The sequence below is a fragment of the Bufo gargarizans genome, chromosome 9 (assembly GCF_014858855.1).
Source record: "Bufo gargarizans isolate SCDJY-AF-19 chromosome 9, ASM1485885v1, whole genome shotgun sequence".
In the NCBI taxonomy this organism is placed as follows: domain Eukaryota; kingdom Metazoa; phylum Chordata; class Amphibia; order Anura; family Bufonidae; genus Bufo; species Bufo gargarizans.
The window spans coordinates 189,163,026-189,182,922 of NC_058088.1; the positions used below are offsets into that span (position 1 = coordinate 189,163,026).

The window sequence follows — 19,897 nt, forward strand, 5'->3', positions numbered from 1 at the left end:
GGAGCCGCTAGAGTTATGAAGAGGCACCGGCCGCTGGCGAATGTCTGATAGTAAATGACCCCCTATATGTTTGGAACCAAATAGGATGTGAGATGGAAGCTCTGACACTGCCCACTCCATTGGGGTGGTGCCCTCTTGTTTAATGAGGCTATCCCCGCTTCTAGGGACGAGTGGGGGGGGGGGGGGGGGGGTTGTCAGAGAACCTGACCAATAACATCTTCTGACAGGCTTAAAGGGCATCTGTCAGCAGTTTTGTCCCTATGACACTGGCTGACCGGTTACATGTGCACTTGGCAGTTGAAGGCGTCTGTGTTGGTCCCATGTTCATATGTGCCCGCATCGCTGAGAACAATCATGTTTATTATATGCAAATGAGCCTGTAGGAGCAACTGGGGCGTTACCATTGCACCTAGAGGCTCTGATGGATTTATTATAACTTATGCCTGAAACTAGCATAATTATAGGTGAAATCTGTACATGAAAGGTGCACCAAATTTCTTGAGACCTTTGCCTCTGAATACATTTGTCGCATCTTACTCCACCACACTTTCTACGGACGCTCCACATATGGCAGAATAACGCTCCTTCCCGCTGTCAGTCTCAGGAGCACAAGTGAGTATTTTGCAGGTCTTCTTGCAGTCTATCATTTAAAGTTTTTTTTTTACACTTGACGGCCAATTAAAAATGTCAGACGCATGACTTTGGGGAGGAGGGGAATCACTGCTGAGACCCCGTCCTGTCCCCATTCTCCGCAATGTACCGCACCCATACCAATCACATTTTTATGGCGTTTAGAAAGCCTCAAATAAAAGTCATATAAAATCACTATATGGTGCACAAGTGAAGACACGCGTCTAAGTCCTTGTAAACATGTTTTTCTGCGATGAGGCGTTTACTATACTCAGACGCTCAGTTTCTGGCCGGTTTGAGGGTAATTTTTGCCCCCACTTGTTTTAGGGGGGGAATGACCCAGAATTGTCCTATTTGGTCGATATATGATCATTAGAAGAGACTATAGGCGGCCCGAAATGGCTGATAATAGGGAGCAATAGGTGTAGCCCTGATGTCCTACGACCCCCATCATCACACAGATATTTATTACTACACCTAAGCTGAGCTCACCCTTAGTCACGACTAATAATTGCGGACTTTCTGTAACCAGTGAGAAATATTAACAGACTGGGAATACAAGGTCTCGGAGGTGCTGGTTCTACAACCATTGTGGTCGGCGCGCAGACGTGGGCGAGCATTTCCTGTCTTCATGTGCAGACCTTGTGCGAAACAATATGGTGCAGGAAACCGTATGTGAACAGGCGGCAGGTGCTAAGGTTTACACTATTAGTCAGCTATGTAACTGCGACCCCGGGGGCGGTCTGGAGAAAATGGGTCACAGGGCCAAAAACAAACGTAATACCCACACCCCATCTGAGTGTGATCGATAGAAAATATTTTATTGTAATTTTTTTTATTCATGTAGAAACACACATACATCTGCATATTACCAGTGCCAAATAATTCCGCCACATAGTATCCAAATATTGCCATATAGTGCTCACTATACCATGTTTGATGCTATTACAGGGTTTTTTGTACTGATGATCTACCCTCTGAATGGGTCATCTGTATCTGATTGGGGGGGGTCCGACACCCGGACGGTTTGAGAAGGCACCGGCGCTCACAGGAGCGCTGCGGCCTTCTCTCAGCTTTGCCTTATCCATGTGACATCACGATCATCAGTCACGTGGCCTAGGACCAGCTCAGCCCCATTGAAGTGACTACTAAGAGCGGCCATTATACAACGCATGGCGCTGTGCTCGGTGAGCGGAGAGAAGGCTGCAGTGCTCACAGCTGATCGGCGGGGGTCCCGGGTGTTGGACCCCATCAGTCAGATACTGAAGACAGATCCAAAGCATGGGTGATCAGTATAAAAATAAAAAAATAAATGTAAATTTCAGAAACCTCCATTAAACCCCAGAATGCTCATAGCACAGGCCACCGGTTGTGATGAGGACGGACAATTTCATGATTTTACTATTTCATGACGTAAAGTCATGATTTTATAAAGGACACGGAGGCGAGTATTGCTGTCTCTCTCTTTACTGAGATTCCATAGCAGCAAAGAAAAAACTTTAAACATGCAGTAACCATGGCAACAAGCCCCACCCTGTCACTCCCAGTGTCCATATAACCCCTGGTCACACTGGAGCAGTCCTCTTTCTTTGATGGTCCACCCACTGCAAACCGATGGACGCCTGACGAACAGACTTCAGGTCTCTTGAACTAGAACAGACCAACTGGAACGAAGGCTTGGATCCGACATGCCCACGAAACTGTGCACACTCCGGACAACCCGCCAGGAACCTTGAGCAACGAAGCCGCGAAAATTCCGGACATCTTGGCTGGAACATTAGCCTAGGAAAAAAACCCAAACAAACACATATGGTAGTATACAATTCCGACTCCGGAAAACACATATCAAGCGATTCATATAACTGAACCAAATCAACACATCCTTATGACATATAAAACAACTGATATTCCAGGGAGGGGAAAAACGGGAGGGCAATACTCGCCTCCGTGTCCTTTATAAAATCATGACTTTACGTCATGAAATAGTAAAATCATGAAATTTTATCCCAGGACACGGAGGCTCATATTGCAAGTTTAAAGCTGGGCCACCACAGACGAGAAAGCATGAGATGGTGGCCTAAAATAAAATTCACGAAAGGTAGAAGCCCTAGACCAATCTGCTAACCTCATAACATCCTCTAAACGGGCACCAGAAACCGTCATAGAGGTGGCCGAGGCACTGCGAACCGAATGAGCCGTAAATATGGAGGTGTCGATACCCGCCAGAGATAGGACCCATTTGACCCAACGCGAAAGGGTAACACTGGTCACCGGGTGAAAAGGTCTACGGAAGGAGATAAAAAGATGAGGGAACTCAGGAACACGCAACCGACCGGTACGACGTTCGTATTCCTGCAGACAAGTGCCAGGACAAAGCTGCGGAGACTCCGGAAAATACGGATAGGAAACCGAGCGAATGTTTGTCTTCGTACGCCGGGAGATGTTGAACGTCACGCCCACCGGCGAGAAAGAGCGGGCGTCATGGTCCAATGCCCGGACGTCAGAAACCCTCTTGCAGGAGATCAAGCACAAGAGGGTGACCAGCTTCGCCGAGAGCTGCCTTAACGACAGGACGTCATTAGAGGGCCAATCCTGCAGGAAGGACAAAACGATGGAAACATCCCAAGTAGCGGAAAACCGCGGCCTCGGAGGACGAGAAAGGCGCGAACCGCGCAACAATCTACAGACCAGGGGATGCTGGCCCGCCGGACGACCGTCAAACCCCAAGTGCCTAGACGAGATGGCAGACCTATACAGATTGATAGTCCGATATGCCTTGCCCTCATCGAACAAGGCCGACAAGAAAGATAAGATAGCCGTTACAGGAGCTTCAGTGGGATCCAGATTCCCTGAGAGGCACCAACGAGCCCAGGAATCCCAAGCCGAGCGATAAGCTCGTCTGGTTCCGGGTGCCCAAGCGCTTGCCAGCAAGAAGCGAGCCGTCTCCGAAACTCCTGAGACCTCCCAGGGACCCCCGACACTCGGCACGCGAGGAGGTGTAGAGTGCCGTCGACGAGTAGAGGGTGAAACCGACCCGCCGGATCCTGGAGCAGGTGGGGAAACGCGGGGAGCAAGACTGGCTCGGCGATGAGAAGATCCAGAAGGTGGGGAAACCACGACTGGGACTTCCACAGAGGCAAAACGAGGACCAGCTCCGCCGACTGGCGGCGGATATGGAGAAGAACCCTCGGGATTAGAGCAAAAGGAGGGAATGCGTATAGGACCGGAGTCGACCACTCCTGGAGGAAAGCGTCCACCGCTTCCGCCTCCGGATCCGGCCGCCAGCTGAAGAATCTGGGCAGCTGAGCGTTGAGGCGCGATGCAAAGAGGTCGATGGAGAATGGACCCCATATGGATGACACGGCATCGAAAACCCCTGAATCCAATCTCCAGTCGCTGGCATCCGAAAGATACCGCGAACTCCAATCTGCTCTCACATTGTGGAGCCCCGGAAGGTATTCCGCGACAACCATGATCCCCCTGGAGAAACATTGGTCCCAAAAATCCATGGCCAAATGAGTGAGCACTGAAGAGCGCGTTCCACCCATAAAGTTGATGTACCGGACCGCCGACACGTTGTCCATGCGGAGTCGGACACAAACCTTGACCGTGTTGTTGACAAAGCTGCGGATCGCCAGAGATCCCGCCAGCAGTTCCAAGGAATTGATGTGGAGCCGTGATTCGCTCCGGGACCAAGGACCACCGGTGGAGACGCCGTTGCAATGAGCGCCCCACCCGTGGAGACTGGCGTCCGACTCGATGACAAGGTCCGGCTGAGGGCCAAAAATTGCTCTGCCGTTCCACATTGAGAGGTTGTGGATCCACCAGCTCAACTCGTGCCTGGTCTCCGTATCCAGCACGATGGTATCGGCATAAGATGCACCCTCCCGAAGGTGGGCAATTTTGAGGCGCTGCAGCGCCCTGTAATGGAGGGGCGCAGGAAAGATTGCCTGGATGGAAGAAGCCAGCAGCCCGATTATCCGGGCCAGATGTCTCAGGGATAAATGAGGTAACGCCAGAGCGTGCCTCAACTCCTTCCGAATACTCAGAACCTTGGACTGCGGTAGACTGAGGGATTGTGCTACCGAGTCGATCTGGAAGCCCAGAAACTCCATAGTGGTGGACGGTATCAGACAAGATTTCTCCTGATTGATGACGAACCCCAGTCCGGAGATGAGGGAGGTGGCCAACTGAAGGTGCGACAGAAGCGTGGCCGGACTGGACGCCATGAACAGAATGTCGTCCAGGTAAACTATCAGACGCACCCCCCGACTGCGCAACCAGGCTACCACAGGACGTAATAGCTTGGTGAAGCACCAGGGGGCGGAGGAGAGGCCAAAGGGAAGGCACGTAAAGCGCCACACCTGATCTCTCCAGGCAAAGCGTAACAAATCCCTCGACTCCGGTGCCACCGGCACCGTGAGGTAGGCGTCTTTCAAATCTACCTTCGCCATCCAATCTCCCGGAAGGAGCATGTCCCTCAAAAGATGAATCCCTTCCATCTTGAAATGGCGGTACCTGACAAAACTGTTCAGAGCCTTCAGATTGATGACGGGGCGCAGCTGACCCCCTTTTTTCTGCACTAAAAAGATGCTGCTCAAGACCCCCAAGGTGTCTTCGGGAGCCAACTCTATCGCCCCTTTGTCCCAAAGAGCCGAGAGCTCCGACTCTATGAGGGTGCGGGCGGGCCCGGACGGCATGCGGGTACAAGGGGGGGCAAGCCCCACGGGATTTGACACCAACTCGATCACAAAACCCCTGATCGTGGAAAGAATCCACGGGTCGGAAGTAACTTTTCTCCACGCATGGGAAAAGAGCCGGAGTCTTCCCCCCACAGGACAATTGGACCTCGGAGGGACATTGAACAATTGACTCACCGTATGGTTTCCTGGATCCAGGGTGTCCACGGAATCCTCTGCCGCGGTTATAGCCTCCCCGGGTAGGAAAAAAGGAAGGCTGATGTTGCTGGTCCTGCAACGAGGATCTGTGGCCAAAGGAGCCTCTGCCCGAACCACGGGCATAGGAGGAGGAGCGGCCGGGCAGACGGCCCCTGAAACTGCCGGCCCTGGCTGAAAAACGGTTTGGGAAAACCTTACGCATGGACGCTTGCGCCTTATCAAGGGCAGTAAAAGCCCCAACGTATTTCCCAAGCTCCTTAATAAAAGGCTCTCCAAAGAGGAGCCCCTGGGCATCCTTGCCCGCCTCAGAAATGGCCAAATTAGCCAGTTTCGGCTCAATTTTCATAAGAAGCGCTTTGCGCCGTTCTATTGCTAACGAGGTGTTAGCGTTGCCCGTAAGGCAAACTGCCCTCTGAGCCCATCCAGTTAACTCCTCAGGGTCGACCTGACTACCAGCCGCCCTGGCCGCTTCGGCCATATCCAGAATTTTGGCCAGTGGCCCCATAATGTCCAGCACTTTATCCTGGCATGCCCTAAGGGCGGAATCCAGGCCTTTACGGGGATTAAACCCTGTCTTAGTCAAAAACTGGACCATCTTCGGGTCCACCACCGGCGTCTCGCAAACCTTATGCGGGATCAGGGGTCTAGGGCATTCAGCCCGCAGCTTTGTACGTGCCTCCTTTGTGAGAGGCTTACGGGCCATAGATTCAATGTATTGGGCCACATGCGTGGCAGGGAGCCACTCAGAAGACCGCGGGTGGTGTAAGGCATTGGGATCAAACATAGGATCCCCCAACGGATCCAAAAGAGGATCCGCGGACCCAGACGGGGCGTCCGGGAATGCCGCAGTAGGGGGCGGCGGCAAATCTACATCCACCGGATCAACCGCGACCCCGGTCAAATCCTCCTCTGAGCCATGCAGGGAGTAGCGCTGTGCCTCCTCATCAGACTCTCTATCAGAGTCAGAAACACGTTCGGGCTGTGACCGCGCCGACTTCCAACCTCGCGCACGTTCTGCCTGGCGCGGACAGGCTCTTTTACGCGACCTTAGCGCGTTGTCAGTGGATGGAACATTGCCATCATTCTCCGTTGTTCTGGAGGCATGAGGGGGCTGAACAGCTAGGGCTTGAGTCACAGACTGTGAAATTGCCGTGGACATTGACCCCATGGCAGACATGATAGCGCTTGAAATCGAGCGCTGAATGACCAAGCTCTGGGCATCCACAATAGGGGGTTCCCTGGTAGGGAGACTAGACCTCCTAGCTGAGGGGGAAACGTGGGCCCTGGCCTCCAGGTCCTGAGAGGGACCGACATTGGGGGAGCGGGAGCGGGAATGGCGCGACATAACTAGGGTTAATCACCCTGTGAAGGCAGGAGGAGAAAAGGAAGGAAATAGGCGGACAGAAAAGCAGCAGACCGTAAAACAGCAGGACCGGCGCTGCAGGAGGCTCCGTTGAGGCAGGAGAAACCGCTCCGGACAGCACACCACACGAAATCCCGCGAGACCTCGGCCGCAGCTAGCGCCCGAGATCTCGCGAGACTGAGGAGGAAGGAGAAGAAGAGAAGAAGCGCGCGAAATGGCGCCGCCTCCCCCTGAAGTGCGGACTAGCAGCGCAGGTCTGGAAGATGAGGGGTAAGAGGTAATACCCCCGCACTTGAAAATAGGTAGAACGGAGTGCCCGCTCCTCCCCAGCCGCAGCAGAGAACGCCGCAACGGCGGGGAGCGGCGACGGAGGGGTAAATGGAAATAATAATACCCTACAAATAAGCGAAAAAACGCACTAATACGGGCGAAAAACCCCAGAAACCAAACTGTAGGTCACAGAATATACTAACAATATATATATATATACAATACGATATGATATGATGCCCCAAGGGATGCCAAGTGGGAACCCCTCAGGGCATAACAACTGCTATGGAAGTGTATACTTAACTGGAGCAGCAAAGAAAGAGGACTGCTCCAGTGTGACCAGGGGTTATATGGACACTGGGAGTGACAGGGTGGGGCTTGTTGCCATGGTTACTGCATGTTTAAAGTTTTTTCTTTGCTGCTATGGAATCTCAGTAAAGAGAGAGACAGCAATATGAGCCTCCGTGTCCTGGGATAAAATCCCGCTGAACGTCTCCTTTAAATATACAAGACGCCCTGATCGTTCAAGTATGAAAAACTGGCAGGAAGTTTACTTACAGCAGAGAAATAAACCTGTAGGTGTATGAAATACAAGCCTGAGTTATTTCCTGCGTTTCCTCACTGCGGGTAATCATACGTTACCGCTCTATAGTTATCCCACACCTACAGTGGAGTCCTGTATGTCACAACTTAAAGGGGAACTCCTGTCACATAGTGCTAAAGATAATGTATCTCTGTCTGGAGCATCACTCCCATCATGTCCCAGGACAAAACACAGAAACCATCCCTCTGCGGAGGAAGAAAAGAGACAAGTGGTCTGAGTGCAATATTGTGGCAAAACAGGAGGGAGGGGGGGTCATTTATTATGCAGAAGTACATCTATATTAGGCATATTTCTGGCACAGATTGCGGTGCAAAGCCACGGCCACTTTTTCTTTTAAGACCTGGAGTCAGCGGGGAAGGGGATGAGCCGCCAAGACTGTCTCACTCATCATTTTCTACGCCTGATAGGCATAGAAAATAGTCTGAATGTAAGACAGCAAGGAAGCCATGTTACGTTTAGAATGACGCTGGATGCGCTGAAGTTATTTGGAGGCCGGCGCCACCTCATTACTACAGCGGATCCACCCCCAGATATAGGGGATATTAAGAGCGGTGTCTAAAATGCTGGTCTTAATAAATAACCCCCTGGATGTCACTTTCCTGTTTATACTAATCCCACCTACAAGAATATAACTACTATAATACTGCCTTCTATGTACAAGAATATAACTACTATAATACAGCCCCTATGTACAAGAATATAACTACTATAATACTTCTCCTATGTACAAGAATATAACTACTATAATACTGCTCCTATGTACAAGAATATAACTACTATAATACTGCCTCCTATGTACAGGAATATACCTACTATAATACTGCTCCTAAGTACAAGAATATAACTACTATAATACTGCTCCTATGTACAAGAATATAACTACTATAATACTTCTCCTATGTACAAGAATATAACTACTATAATACTGCTCCTATGTACAAGAATATAACTACTATAATACTGCCTCCTATGTACAGGAATATACCTACTATAATACTGCTCCTATGTACAAGAATATAACTACTATAATACTGCCTCCTATGTACAGGAATATAACTACTATAATACTGCTCCTATGTACAAGAATATAACGACTATAATACTGCTCCTATGTGCAAGAATATAACTACTATAATACTGCCCCCTATGTACAAGAATATAACTACTATAATACTGCTCCTATGTACAAGAATATAACTACTATAATACAGCCCCTATGTACAGGAATATAACTACTATAATACTGCCTCCTATGTACAAGAATATAACTACTATAATACTGCTCCTATGTACAAGACTATAACTACTATTATACTGCTCCTTTATACAAGAATATAACTACTATAATACTGCTATGTACAAGAATATAACTAATACAAAACTGCCTCTTATGTACAAGAATATAACTACTATAATACTGCTCCTATGTACAAGAATATAACTACTATAATACTGCTCCTATGTATAAGAATATAACTACTATAATACTGCCTCCTATGTACAAGAATATAACTACTATAATACTGCTCCTATGTACAAGAATATAACTAGAATAATACTGCCCCTATGTACAAGAATATAACTACTATATAATACTGCTCCTATGTACAAGAATATAACTACTATAATACTGCCTCCTATGTACAAGAATATAACTACTATAATACTGCTATGTACAAGAATATAACTACTATAATACTGCTATGTACAAGAATATAACCAATACAATACTGCCTCTTATGTACAAGAATATAACTACTATAATACTGCCTCCTATGTACAAGAATATAACTACTATAATACTGCTCCTATGTACAAGAATATAACTACTATAATACTGCCCCTATGTACAAGAATATAACTACTACTATAATACTGCTCCTATGTACAAGAATATAACTACTATAATACTGCCTCCTATGTACAAGAATATAACTACTATAATACTGCTATGTACAAGAATATAACTACTATAATACTGCCTCTATGTACAAGAATTAACTACTATAATACTGCCTCCTATGTACAAGAATATAACTACTATAATACTGCTCCTATGTACAAGAATATAACTACTATAATACTGCCCCTATGTACAAGAATATAACTACTATAATACTGCCTCCTATGTACAAGAATATAACTACTATAATACTGCCTCCTATGTACAAGAATATAACTACTATAATACTGCTCCTATGACCAAGAATATAACTACTATAATACTGCCTCCTATGTACAAGAATATAACTACTATAATACTGCCTCCTATGTACAAGAATATAACTACTATAATACTGCCTCCTATGTACAAGAATATAACTACTATAATACTGCCCCCTATGTACAAGAATATAACTACTATAATACTGCCTCCTATGTACAAGAATATAACTACTATAATACTGCCTCCTATGACCAAGAATATAACTACTATAATACTGCCTCCTATGTACAAGAATATAACTACTATAATACTGCCCCCTATGTACAAGAATATAACTACTATAATACTGCTCCTATGTACAAGAATATAACTACTATAATACTGCTCCTATGTACAAGAATATAACTACTATAATACTGCCCCTATGTACAAGACTATAAGTACTATAATACTGCCTCCTATGTACAAGAATATAACTACTATAATACTGCTCCTATGACCAAGAATATAACTACTATAATACTGCTCCTATGACCAAGAATATAACTACTATAATACTGCTCCTATGACCAAGAATATAACTACTATAATACTGCCTCCTATGTACAAGAATATAACTACTATAATACTGCTCCTATGACCAAGAATATAACTACTATAATACTGCCTCCTATGTACAAGAATATAACTACTATAATACTGCCTCCTATGTACAAGAATATAACTACTATAATACTGCTATGTACAAGAATATAACTACTATAATACTGCCTCTTATGTACAAAATTTTAACTACTATAATACTGCCTCCTATGTACAAGAATATAACTACTATAATACTGCTCCTATGTACAAGAATATAACTACTATAATACTGCCCCCTATGTACAAGAATATAACTACTATAATACTGCTCCTATGTACAAGAATATAACTACTATAATACTGCCCTATGTACAAGAATATAACTACTATAATACTGCTCCTATGTACAAGAATATAACTACTATAATATTGCTCCTATGTATAAGAATATAACTACTATAATACTGCTCTATGTACAAGAATATAACTACTATAATACTGCTCCTATAGTACAAGAATATAACTACTATAATACTGCTCCTATGTACAAGAATATAACTGCTATAATACTGCTCCTATGTACAAGAATATAACTACTATAATACTGCTCCTATGTACAAGAATATAACTACTATAATACTGCCTCCTATGTACAAGAATATAACTACTATAATACTGCTCCTATGTACAAGAATATAACTACTATAATACTGCTCCTATGTACAAGAATATAACTACTATAATACTGCTCCTATATACAAGAATATAACTGCTATAATACTGCTCCTATGTACAAGAATATAACTACTATAATACTGCTCTATGTACAAGAATATAACTACTATAATACAGCCTCCTATGTACAAGAATATAACTACTATAATACTGCTCCTATGTACAAGAATATAACTACTATAATACTGCTCCTATGTACAAGAATATAACTCTATAATCTGCTCTATATATACTTACTGCTCCTGTGTACAAGAATATAACTACTATAATACTGCTCCTATGTACAAGAATATAACTACTATAATACTGCTCCTATATACAAGAATATAACTACTATAATACTGCTCCTGTGTACAAGAATATAACTACTATAATACTGCTCCTATGTACAGGAATATAACTACTATAATACTGCTCCTATGTACAAGAATATAACTACTATAATACTGCTCCTATGTACAAGGATATAACTACTATAATACTGCCTCCTATGTACAAGAATATAACTACTATAATACTGCTCCTATGTACACGTATATAAATACAATATTACTGCCCCTGAGGGTATATATGATGGCTTATACTCTCATTCTCTGGCGTGCCTTGCATTGCTTTCCCGTGCTGTCCGTGTAGAGGTGGTAGCGGTCAGTCAGGTATGTGGAGCACTCGCAGTAATCGCCTCCTGTGTTGACCCTCGGTACAGAATGTGTTTGGTGTCGTGTGTACAAGACATTCCCGTCACTGACCCCTTTGTCCCTCTGTAAATCTGGCTGTGTGACCGGCTGAGCTGTGACCATGTCTGGGACCACACAGGCGTTTGTCATGATGTTCTGAAATGTCTCATGTATGTAGCAGGACTCACATGGATGATGAATCTGTTCCTGGAAGTCCTCCCACCCCAGCAGTGGAATATTATCTGACCTATAGGACCTGCCTGCTGTATACTGCACTATATACACCATCTACCGCCGTATCTACGGGCGCACAGGGCAGCGCTCTGATTCTATCCTGTCACTCATACTGTTACTGAGGACTGCCCTGGATTGCCCAACATAGTCACAGCCATATCATAAAATTCTGTCCTTCTGTAGCAACTGCTAGGTGGAGCTTGAGTTCTATGTATAACCTGTATGCAGTGAGCTCCCTCTAGTGGTGACTGCAGGCAGACAGAATTGTATCATGTACATCCATGGCTATGCAGAGGAGATGAAGCTCTGAAGGTTCAGTATATCAAGAAGTTCTACAACACAATTTTTTTTATCTATTTGGATTGCAAAAAATAACATAAAAAATATTATACACTTAACCCTTTACTACTTGTACCATGAGAAAGTTTCATAACCAGCCTATGGTTATGAAACTACAACTCCCAATATGCTGGAGATCCCCAGTGTAGATCATGCTGTACATGGACCTGTCAGGTTTACTTCTCGGAAAGTTGGGTGACAACCAATATGGCCACCATAACAAGCTCCTAAGGGTTGTCTCCTGAAAGGTAATTCTTACCCACCCTTCTACCATTCAGGGGTGTAGGAAAGGTGGGTGACAAACCCTCTGTGGGCGGCCATACTGGTTGTCACCCAGGAATACAGTCTTGGGTTTGGGCATTTTCAGGGGACATTGTCTAGAACTAAGAGGCTGGTACTGTTATTAGGAGCCTGGCGCAGGACGCGGGCAGCCAACGCCTCGGGTCTGGGTACAGCTCCAGTAATTCCTGCCTTATCTGCTTTACAAGCTGCAAGGGAACGGCTTTAAAAATATTTCCTATCAGCACGTGAAATTCATATGAGGAGGACAGACGAGGTCCTTATCTCTCACCTACTGACCTGATCAGGGGGGCACATGAGGCAGAGGGTGTTATGGATTTAACCCCCCTCACCCTGGAGCTGCAATGCATTATGGTCACAAACCCCATAAAAAACTCAGAATATGTAAGCTTGGTCTTTTCAATGCAACATCTTTCAAGTGCAACTCTTTAAGTGCACATACCGAATTATACCAGAATGTAATATTATGGATATGGAACCCACTTTGTCATCACTGCTTACTGACCATCACCCAATTCTCTCCTCTCCAGGTATGTCTACATTGAAGCTAACTGCTGCACCCAGCTTTTCCACAGTCTGATATTGTCCACACCCCTCATCTTTCCTTCTCATTCCCTGGGATGTCTACAGTTTCCCTGCTGGATTTATGGAGTATTTGTTTACATTGACTATTCCACCCTGTATCTGGTCCTCCCTTGATTAGGCCATATGTAGCCCCCTCCCCTCTTGGTCACACCTGATTGAACTCTGAGTGGTATAAATCTAAGTCCTTGGGTCTTTTCAGTGCAACTCTTTAAGTGCACATACCAAATTAAACCAGAATTGAACCAGAAGGGGACCACAGGTGATTACAGAAATAGTTAATGCAAACAATGTTTCACTTTTTCATCTTACTCTTCCCACTTTTCCACAACCTCATGAAATACCCCAACATCCATTCACCCAGCAAGGAACTATTCATCTCTCCCTCCATCTTACCTTCTCATCTGACGCTTGCACAAACCTGTTTGGCAATGTAAAACACTTCCTTCCCAAACACACACAGATACCTCCTGCCCTCTCTTATTCTCATTTATTAACACTTTCTCTGCTTCTCCTTATTGCTGGTGATATCTCTCCAAATCCAGGCCCCCCTCAGCAAATACCCGCTATCACCTCCATGTCCCAGTACAAATCTCCGTCTACAAATTTCTGCAACCCCTTAAACCTAATAACCATCCCTCTGCCCCCTGCTCCTTTGGTTCCTCTTGCAGAAGCATTATGGAATGCACGCTCTGTCTGTAACAAACTGTCCAACATTCATGATCTTTTCATCTCTCAAAAACTTTCCTTTCTGGGTCTCACAGAAACATGGCTGACACCCTCCCACACCTCCTCCCCTACTGCATTCTCCTATAGCAGATTTCATTTCACTCACACCCCCTGCCCCGGCTGCAAATATGGTGGAGGAGTTGGTCTTCTCCTATCAGACACCTGCTCTTACAGCCCAACTCCACTGCCACCCTCCATTACACTCACTTCATTTGAAGTACACTCTGTTTGTATCTACTCTGCCCTCCAACCTTCAAGTAGCCGTCATTTACCGCCCTCCAGGCCCAGCCACCATCTTTCTTGACCACTTTAACACCTGGCTCCTACACTTTCTGCCGACATCCCCACTATCATCATGGGTGACTTCAACATCCCTATTGACACCTGCCACTCAGTCGCCTCTAAACTCCTATCGCTCTCTTCCTCCTTCGGCCTCTCACAGTGGTCCTCCGCTCCCACCCACACTCTGGATCTTATCTTTACCCGCCTCTGCTCTCTATCTAACCTTTCTCATGAACCTCTCCCCCTATCTGACCACAACCTACTCACCTTCTCTTCACTGGTCTCCTCTGCAGCTCCCCCGGTCCACACACTAGCACACCCCCGCAGGAACCTTAAACATCTCGACTTTCGCTTGCTTTCTGACTCTCTTCTGCCACTCTCTACCATCTGTTCCCTCCAAGACCCAGATTCTTCCACCACCCTATATAACACCACAATAAGTACAGCTCTGGACACTGTTGCCCCCCTCACACAACAAAACCCGAAAAATCAACAGACAACCCTGGCACACCAACCTGACCAAAATAACTCAGACAAGCTTCCAGGGCTGCTGAGCGGCGATGGAAGAAATCCCATTTACACGTCCGTGGTGTATTGCGGATCCGCAATACACCTGGCCTGCACCCACATAGAACTGCCTATTCTTGTCCGCAATTGCAGACAAGAATAGGACATGTTCTATTTTTTTCCAGAGCTGCAGACCGGGAGATCGGGCCGCGCTCTGGAAATGCGGATGCGGATAGCACACTGTGTGCTCTCCGCTTCCATTCCTGCACCATTGAGAAAGAATGGGTCCGCACCTGTTCCGGAAATTGCGGAACGGATGCGGACCCATTCCACGGACGTGTGAATAGAGCCTTAGGATCACTTCACCGCATACAAGCAACCCCTCCTCATTTTCAAATCCTCACTCAATAAAGCAAAACAGGCGACTTCTCATCTCTCATATCTTCCCTGTCCCACAGCCCTAAACAACTTCTCCGTCCCCCAGCGCCCCCACCCTCTCCTCTCATCTCAGCTGAGGACTTTGCCACATACTTCAAACAAAAGATGATCAACATCAGAGAAAGCTTCACTACACAGTCCCCACAGACCCTCTACACAACTGCTCGGTCCTCTTCTCCCAAAACCCGCTTCTCCGCCATTACAGAAGAAAAACTCTCCACCCTACTCTCCAGATCACATCTGACCACCTGTGCACTTGACCCAATCCCATCCCACCTCATCCCTAACCTCACCACAGTGTTTATCCCAGCCCTAACTCATCTCTTCAACCTATCACTAACCTCTGGTGTCTTCCTCTCTGGTTTTAAACATGCCTCCATTACACCCATCCTCAAAAAGCCTTCACTTGACCCATCTTCTTTGTCCAGTTATGGCCCCATATCACTTCTTCCATTTGCCTCAAAGCTACTTGAACTTGTCCATTCTGAACTGTCCTCTCACCTCTCCTCATGCTCCCTCTTTGACCGCCTACAATCTGGCTTCTAACCCCGCCATTTGACTGAGACTGCCCTTACCAAAGTCACCAATGACCTACTAACAGCCAAAACCAAGAAACAATACTCTGTCCTCCTCCTCCTTGACCTGTCCTCTGCCTTCGACACTGTCGACTACTCCCTTCTGTTGCAAACTCTCATCTCTTGGCATCACTGTCCTGGCCCTCTCCTGGATCACATCATACCTCACAGACTGGACGTTTAGCGTCTCCCACTCCCTCACCACCTCCTCGTCTCAGTCCCTCTCTGTTGGTGTCCCACAAGGCTCTGTCCTAGGACCTCTGCTCTTCTCTATCTACACTTTCGGCCTGGGACAGCTGATAGAGTCCCATGGCTTTCAGTATCACTCTTATGCTGACGACACACAAATCTACCTCTCTGGTCCAGACATCACCACCTTACTATCCAGAATCCCACAATGTCTATCTTCCATATCATCCTCCTTCCCCTCTCGCTTTCCAAAACTTAACATGGATAAAACAGAATTCATCATCTTTCCCCCATCTTGCTCAACCCCCCTAACAGACCTATTTATCACAATCAATGGCTGCACACTCTCCCCGGTCAACCAAGCCCACTGCCTTGGAGCGACCTTGGATTCTGCCCTCTCCTTCAGACCGCACATCCAAGCCCTTTCCACCACCTGCCGCCTCCAACTTAACCACTTACCGCTACTCTAACGCCGAAAGGCGTCATCTCTGCGGCGCTCCCAGGCTACGCTAACGCCGATTGGCGTCATCTCGCGTGAGCCGAGATTTCCTGTGAACGCGCGCACACAGGCGCGCGCGCTCACAGGAACGGAAGGTAAGCGAGTGGATCTCCAGCCTGCCAGCGGCGATCGCTCGCTGGCAGGCTGGAGATCCGAATTTTTTAACCCCTAACAGGTATATTAGACGCTGTTTTCATAACAGCGTCTAATATACCTCCTACCTGGTCCTCTGGTGGTCCCTTTTGTTAGGATCGACCACCAGAGGACTCAGGTAGGTCAGTACAGTCGCACCAAACACTACACTACACCCCCCCCCCCCGTCACTTATTAACCCCTTATAAACCCCTGATCACCCCATATAAACTCCCTGATCACCCCCCTGTCATTGATCACCGCCCTGTCATTGATCACCCCCCCTGTCAGGCTCCGTTCAGACGTCCGCATGATTTTTACGGATCCACGGATACATGGATCGGATCCGCAAAAAGCATACGGACGTCTGAATGGAGCCTTACAGGGGGGTGATCAATGACAGGCGGGTGATCACCCATATACACTCCCTGATCACCCCCTGTCATTGATCACCGCCCTGTCATTGATCACCCCCCCTGTCAGGCTCCGTTCAGACGTCCGTATGATTTTTACGGATCCACGGATACATGGATCGGATCCGCAAAAAGCATACGGACGTCTGAATGGAGCCTTACAGGGGGGTGATCAATGACAGGCGGGTGATCACCCATATACACTCCCTGATCACCCCCTGTCATTGATCACTTCTCTGTAAGGCTCCATTCAGACGTCCGCATGATTTTTACGGATCCATGGATACATGGATCGGATCCGCAAAACACATGCGGACGTCTGAATGGAGCCTTACAGGGGGTGATCAATGACAGGCGGGTGATCACCCATATACACTCCCTGATCACCCCCCTGTCATTGATAACCCCCCTGTAAGGCTCCATTCAGACGTCCGCATGCGTTTTGTGGATCCGATCCATGGATCCGTAAAAAATCATGCGGATGTCTGAATGGAGCCTTACAGGGGGGGTGATCAGTGACAGGGGGGTGATCACCCTGATTACCCTGATCACCCCCTGTCATTGATAACCCCCCTGTAAGGCTCCATTCAGACGTCAGCATGCGTTTTGTGGATCCGATCCATGTATCCATGGATCCGTAAAAAATCATGCGGATGTCTGAATGGAGCCTTACAGGGGGGGTGATTAGTGACAGGGGGGTGATCACCCTGATTACCCTGATCACCCCCTGTCATTGATAACCCCCCTGTAAGGCTCCATTCAGACGTCAGCATGCGTTTTGTGGATCCGATCCATGGATCCGTAAAAAATCATGCGGATGTCTGAATGGAGCCTTACAGGGGGGTGATCAATGACAGGGGGGTGATCAATGACAGGCGGGTGATCACCCATATACACTCCCTGATCACCCCCTGTCATTGATCACCCCCCCTGTAAGGCTCCATTCAGACATCCGCATGATTTTTTACGGATCCATGGATACATGGATCGGATCCACAAAACACATGCGGATGTCTGAATGGAGCCTTACAGGGGGGGTGATCAGTGACAGGGGGGTGATCACCCTGATTACCCTGATCACCCCCTGTCATTGATAACCCCCCTGTAAGGCTCCATTCAGACGTTCGCATGCGTTCTGTGGATCCGATACATGTATCCATGGATCCGTAAAAAATCATGCGGATGTCTGAATGGAGCCTTACAGGGGGGGTGATCAGTGACAGGGGGGTGATCACCCTGATTACCCTGATCACCCCCTGTCATTGATAACCCCCCTGTAAGGCTCCATTCAGACGTCCGCATGCGTTCTGTGGATCCGATACATGTATCCATGGATCCGTAAAAAATCATGCGGATGTCTGAATGGAGCCTTACAGGGGGGGTGATCAGTGACAGGGGGGTGATCAGGGAGTCTATATGGGTGATCACCCCCCTGTCATTGATCACCCCCCTGTCATTGATCACCCCCCCCCCCCCCTGGTAAGGCTCCATTCAGACATTTTTTTTGGCACAAGTTAGCGGAAATTTTTTTTTTGTTTTTGTTTTTTCTTACAAAGTCTCATATTCCACTAACTTGTGTCAAAAAATAAAATCTCACATGAACTCACCATACCCCTCACGGAATCCAAATGCGTAAACATTTTTAGACATTTATATTCCAGACTTCTTCTCACGCTTTAGGGCCCCTAAAAAGCCAGGGCAGTATAAATACCCCACATGTGACCCCATTTCGGAAAGAAGACACCCCAAGGTATTCCGTGAGGGGCATATTGAGTCCATGAAAGATTGAAATTTTTGTCCTAAGTTAGCGGAAAGTGAGACTTTGTGAGGAAAAAAACAAAAAAAAATCAATATCCGCTAACTTATGCAAAAAAAAAAAAATTCTAGGAACTCGCCATGCCCCTCATTGAATACCTTGGGGTGTCTTCTTTCCAAAGTGGGGTCACATGTGGGGTATTTATACTGCCCTGGCTTTTTAGGGGCCCGAAAGTGTGAGAAGAAGTCTGGGATCCAAATGTCTAAAAATGCCCTCCTAAAAGGAATTTGGGCACCTTTGCGCATCTAGGCTGCAAAAAAGTGTCACACATCTGGTATCGCCGTACTCAGGAGAAGTTGGGGAATGTGTTTTGGGGTGTCATTTTACATATACCCATGCTGGGTGAGAAAAATATCTTGGTCAAATGCCAACTTTGTATAAAAAAATGGGAAAAGTTGTCTTTTGCCAAGATATTTCTCTCACCCAGCATGGGTATATGTAAAATGACACCCCAAAACACATTCCCCAACTTCTCCTGAGTACGGCGATACCACATGTGTGACACTTTTTTGCTGCCAAGGTGGGCAAAGGGGCACATATTGCAAAGTGCACCTTTCGGATTTCACCGGCCATTTTTTACAGATTTTGATTGCAAGGTACTTCTTACACATTTGGGCCCCTAAATTGCCAGGGCAGTATAACTACGCCACAAGTGACCCCATTTTGGAAAGAAGACACCCCAAGGTATTCCGTGAGGGGCACGGCGAGTTCCTAGAATTTTTTATTTTTTGTCACAAGTTAGCGGAAAATGATGATTTTTCTTTTTTTTTCTTTTTTCCTTACAAAGTCTCATATTCCACTAACTTGCGACAAAAAATAAAAAATTCTAGGAACTCGCCATGCCCCTAACGGAATACCTTGGGGTGTCTTCTTTCCAAAATGGGGTCACTTGTGGGGTAGTTATACTGCCCTGGCAATTTAGGGGCCCAAATGTGT

The 19,897-nt window shown here is 46.7% G+C and overlaps 2 protein-coding genes across 2 annotated transcripts in view; both read right to left on the bottom strand.

Annotated features, from left to right (window-relative positions):
* Positions 1–19,897, bottom strand: part of CYSRT1 (cysteine rich tail 1) — a 115,440-nt gene that overhangs the window by 53,792 nt on the left and 41,751 nt on the right. The gene's annotated exons all lie outside the window — the stretch shown is intronic.
* Positions 1,865–7,360, bottom strand: LOC122919685. Its single transcript, XM_044268859.1, has 2 exons — positions 5,508–7,360; positions 1,865–2,412 (listed from the first exon to the last, which is right to left on the bottom strand). Exons 1-2 carry the CDS (start codon positions 6,871–6,873, stop codon positions 2,408–2,410), a joined length of 1,371 nt encoding a protein of 456 aa, XP_044124794.1. The 5' UTR covers positions 6,874–7,360; the 3' UTR covers positions 1,865–2,407.

Coding starts and splice junctions, on each gene's coding strand:
- LOC122919685 (XM_044268859.1), bottom strand. CDS start 6,873: ATGTCGCGCCATTCCCGCTCCCGCTCCCCCAATGTCGGTCCCTCTCAG.